The sequence below is a fragment of the Opisthorchis viverrini genome (assembly GCF_000715545.1).
Source record: "Opisthorchis viverrini unplaced genomic scaffold opera_v5_419, whole genome shotgun sequence".
In the NCBI taxonomy this organism is placed as follows: Eukaryota; Metazoa; Platyhelminthes; class Trematoda; order Opisthorchiida; family Opisthorchiidae; genus Opisthorchis; species Opisthorchis viverrini.
Window position 1 is genome coordinate 1 of NW_008752077.1, and position 4,408 is coordinate 4,408.

Consider the following 4,408-nt stretch of genomic DNA (forward strand, 5'->3'; position numbering starts at 1 on the left):
TCGCTCAACAGGTTTCTAAAATGACACAAATTAATTTCTGTTTTCATCTCCATTGAAGAACTTAGGACTCCGTCCAGTTTTACAACTAATTTTGGGTTCCCACCCGCAGCACATGATTCGATCTACCCGGTCGATATCCTCGTTGAAGTAAAAAAACTGTATCCATTTGCGATGCTCCCTCATTGCACACCAAATTTTCCGGGTTTCCAGTAAATCTGCATCTTTCCGACCTTTCACTCATGTACAACGTTTAGACCGGTTAGATGTTTTGCGCGTATGAGAATCATTCAAGCGTTATTTTGACGAACCTATATAGAGTGGTGAGGATTAAAAAAAACTGTATCCATTTGCGATGCTCCCTCATTGCACACCAAATTTTCCGGGTTTCCAGTAAATCTGCATCTTTCCGACCTTTCACTCATGTACAACGTTTAGACCGGTTAGATGTTTTGCGCGTATGAGAATCATTCAAGCGTTATTTTGACGAACCTATATAGAGTGGTGAGGATTACTGGCATCAGATAGCTGGATCTGTATTTTCTAAAAGCTGTAGAACCATGTTCTTTTCTTATAGTCTCATTACTGGAAACATATACTAGAAAATAATGCTTGTTTATACATATGCGCCACGTGTTTGGCAACGACAACGGATAGATAATGATGTATAGTTGAGCGTGATCCGGCCGGTTCTGGTAATTTATTGATATCAAGATTTTGTGGCCATATTTTTACTTCCAAAAGATTAATTTGTCTTGAGTGAATATTTTCTCTCTGGAGCTTTTAGTGTCAAGTCAGTCATAACTAGTCCAGAGAGTACACGTTTAATATGTCGCGGTGAAGCACTGTGCATTTATATTGATCTCTTTCTGGCTGCTGCTGATATCTTCATCCTCTGAGTTTTTTACATCAGGAATTCGACTCTTATCCTTACTGCTGCAATCTGTGTAGGCATTTTTTGCTTCTAGCGCCTTTTTTGATGCTGGTGCAACTGAATACACATATGTTCGTCTTTTATCAACAACTGATTGCTTACATGCGCTGCTGACCTCTCTGAATTTCCTATAAATATCCGAAATTCTGCCTTTTTAAGAACCATAGTGTTTTTCTGTTCTGTACCTTAAAAATTTGTTCGAATATCAAGAGTCTATTTGGGTAACTACATGTTTGGTTATTTCTAACGGACTCGTACTATGTTCTCTTTGCATATCCTAAAACTCCAACGATACAGTCCATGAGGCTTACATGAACTCCCTTGTGTTGAAAACAAGCCTTATATGGAACTGTAAGCGATTCATTAGGTGCGTGATTCACCATACAGCCAAGCCCGGCAACAACGATGCTATAATCACTCCTTTTCAACTTTTTTCTTTACTTAATCTGCCTATGGCTTCGGTGTGCTTGTAAACAGCAGGTGTTGTACCGCGGAGCTTGTTTGAGATAGTTTTTGGTTAACTCTCAGCCATGCAGTGACCATCACTGTTCAACTGCCAACGCTAAGAACCGGGTCGTTTGTAGAGGAGCACATCCTCTTTGACTGCTAAACAACTGATCTGTGGAATGTTGGAATCACCCGTAAATGGCACCTGGAAGAAGTGCATTAATCTTGAATCCGCAGGTGGGCTTCTGTATGTTGAGGCGTTTATGCGCGTAGATCTCACATTCACCGCTATGGAGCACCAGTAGCCCAATGATCATTCTGCTCTGTTTTCTTTTCCATCTAACACATCTTTGTGTAAGTGCGGGGGATAGGGGCAAGTATTGGAGTTGATGGAACGATCAGTTGATAGCTACCAGCTAAATGCGATGCAGAAAGAGCTCCTTATGGGACGGGGTCCTCCGACATGTGCAGCACACGTCTTAACCAGGGTGGCCTGGTAGGCATGAGCGATTAATTCGTCCTGGGGTTTCACTGTTTTAAAACCCATCAGACACACTCAAGCATTGCTAATCCAATGTTCCCTAGATCAGGCTAATTCTTTTGGACACCGATGGTCAAACACCGACAAATCTTGTATGTCCTCCGTGCTTGGAGGCTACGTTTTTGTCCAATAAAGCGGGATGGATCGCACCGCTGCAGTGTCACATCTTCTACTGGAAAAGTAGCCTCATATCCGGCAGGTCACTCATAAGTTATACAACTTTTCAGGCAAATATATTTGTCTGCCTTGTTTCGGCTGTAAGCATGGGTTTCGGGCTTGATCTATGACAGCCTTGTAGCAGCGCCTTACACTTTGCACTTGTGAGACACATGCTAAACTGTGCAGCAGAACTATTTAGGTTATTTGAAATGAAGAGCATTTTTAAAGGGCCTGAGCAGAAGAAAACAGTGTCGTCCGCATACTCAATGTCTGTAATAGAAAACATTGAAGCATTTCGAACCCAGACATAGAAATTTTAAGAGGCACATTAATAATAAAGTTGAGTAGGAGAGGCAAGAGATGGCAGCTTAGTATTACTAGATTAGATGGGGTGAGCTTAATCAAAAGCTTGCGGTATACTTGTAATCGCTTACAGAATTTCCAATACAGCGCCCTTATAAGAGGAATAAATTTGAAAGGGACACCATTGGTCTTATGGCTCCGCCAAAGTGTTTGACGGTTGACCGTGTCAAAACCAGATTTCGGATCAATGAGAAACGATCAACTCGGGACGCCTGAAACCGTATTGCGCTTCAAGAACTTATCTTAAGGTAAAAATATGGTCAATTCATTCCCGGTCAGCGTGAAACCCAGCTTGATTATCTACTAACAATCGACAAATATGCGCAAAATAATGCCAGAGAACACCTTATATGCAAAATATACAAAGTTAACGGCATGGTATCTCTTATACGACATTCGCGGTCCTTTTTAGAAACTGGGATGACAACCAAGATGCTCTGTTTCGCTTGTGTTCTGCTTTTGTTCCAAATCCTCTGCAATAGGGTCGTTGTCTGTTCACCAGGATTTCACCACCTTCTTTGAAGAGTGCGTAGTACCTGCCATGCGGTCTAGGTGCATTGTTGCGTTGAAGGCGTGGTATCTCACGCTGGATTTCTTTCGCTGATGGAGGCTGTTGTCGATGTTCCATTCAGGCCCGTTGAGTTCTTTCAGCGGTTATGTTGAATGGAACCAGCTGAACTGGCCCTTAAAGTATTCGGCCTGGTTCTTGAGACGCCGATTTTGTGAGTGAATTGTCGTCTCCTCTTTTTTACTAACACTGGCTCCCCTGTACGGTCAATCAAATCATCCGAAGCACGGCAAACCTGTTGCACCTTTCGGTTAGAACTTTATTGTTCTTTCATCCCACCTGAGATGTGTCCTGAGGTAGCTTGCTACTGAAATATTGGATTACACTTATCCAAGAAGGACTTCGGATACTTGTGTCTCATCCATGACTGAACGCTATTCGGAAGCCACGCATGTTCATCTAGAAGATCACTCTCGTATTCCTTTTCTGTAATGATGTGGGATACGGTATTGAAAGCGACTGTGGATATATTTTGGTTAATTTAGGACACATCTGAGTCAACCTTCTGCTTAAAATGGTGTTTTCTGTCTGTAGAGCTCTTAAAACAGACCGTTCCACCAAACAAGACCCGTTAGGTCGTCTTCTGTGGATGGTCCTTGTTTCGCTGTCTAGTGTATTTGCACATTATATATATATATATATATATATATATATATATATACGTCAGCGACTCTAGTTGGTGGCACTCACGCGTGCCACGTACGATAAGTCAAAGACGATCGCTTTGGAAATTTTTCCGAATAGTTGTAGAGAAAGCCGCAACCTTGGTTCCATTAGTGTTCTTTCACTCCAACCAACTAGCCCCAATATTGACGCCTTTCTTTAAACCCTGTCCCTGGATGCGAAAATGAGTGCAAGTCATATTGTGAGCTTCTTGTTTCTGCATCAGGTCATTTTTTGTCCAACTGGGCCTCTTCCATTTGGCTTCTTCTATGAATGCCGCCAGAGGAAGTAACTTGGATGTTTTAGCTTCCGCAAGAAATGGAAATTCCTGTAGGTCTTCCAAGTCGTCCAGCGTTGAATACTTGAATGCCTTTTCTTGCTGACCCATCATTTCATCGCATGCATCTACAAACAAAGTAAAATGGGCGTCCGAAGACTTTTATACTTGTTAGGTCCCATTGTGGCAGAGTTCTGCTGGTCACAGAAGAAAACTCTCAATCAATTCTATCGGCTTATTTTTGGAGGGCTAAGTTGTTCTGTTTGTCACTTGGTTGCCAAAACTATCGGTGATGAAATGGCTTCCCAGATATGCAAACTTCTTGGCTTTTCCCAAGACACGACCTCAAAACTGAACTCTGTAAGTCCAGTATTATCACTGTTATAACCCAACCCTAAACTGAGCTACCTCATCAAATTGAGATGCATGTTTCTGCCGCAAAAAAACTGTATCCATTTG

The 4,408-nt window shown here is 42.1% G+C and overlaps 1 protein-coding gene across 1 annotated transcript; it reads right to left on the bottom strand.

The window, feature by feature from the left end:
- Positions 1-3,793: 3,793 nt before the first annotated feature.
- T265_10879 (hypothetical protein) lies at positions 3,794-4,063 on the bottom strand (the record flags this gene model as incomplete). The annotated part of the gene is made up of 1 exon (XM_009177377.1): positions 3,794-4,063. The coding sequence occupies one exon, from the start codon at positions 4,061-4,063 to the stop codon at positions 3,794-3,796; it is 270 nt and encodes an 89-aa protein (XP_009175641.1).
- Between the last annotated feature and the right edge of the window lie 345 nt (positions 4,064-4,408).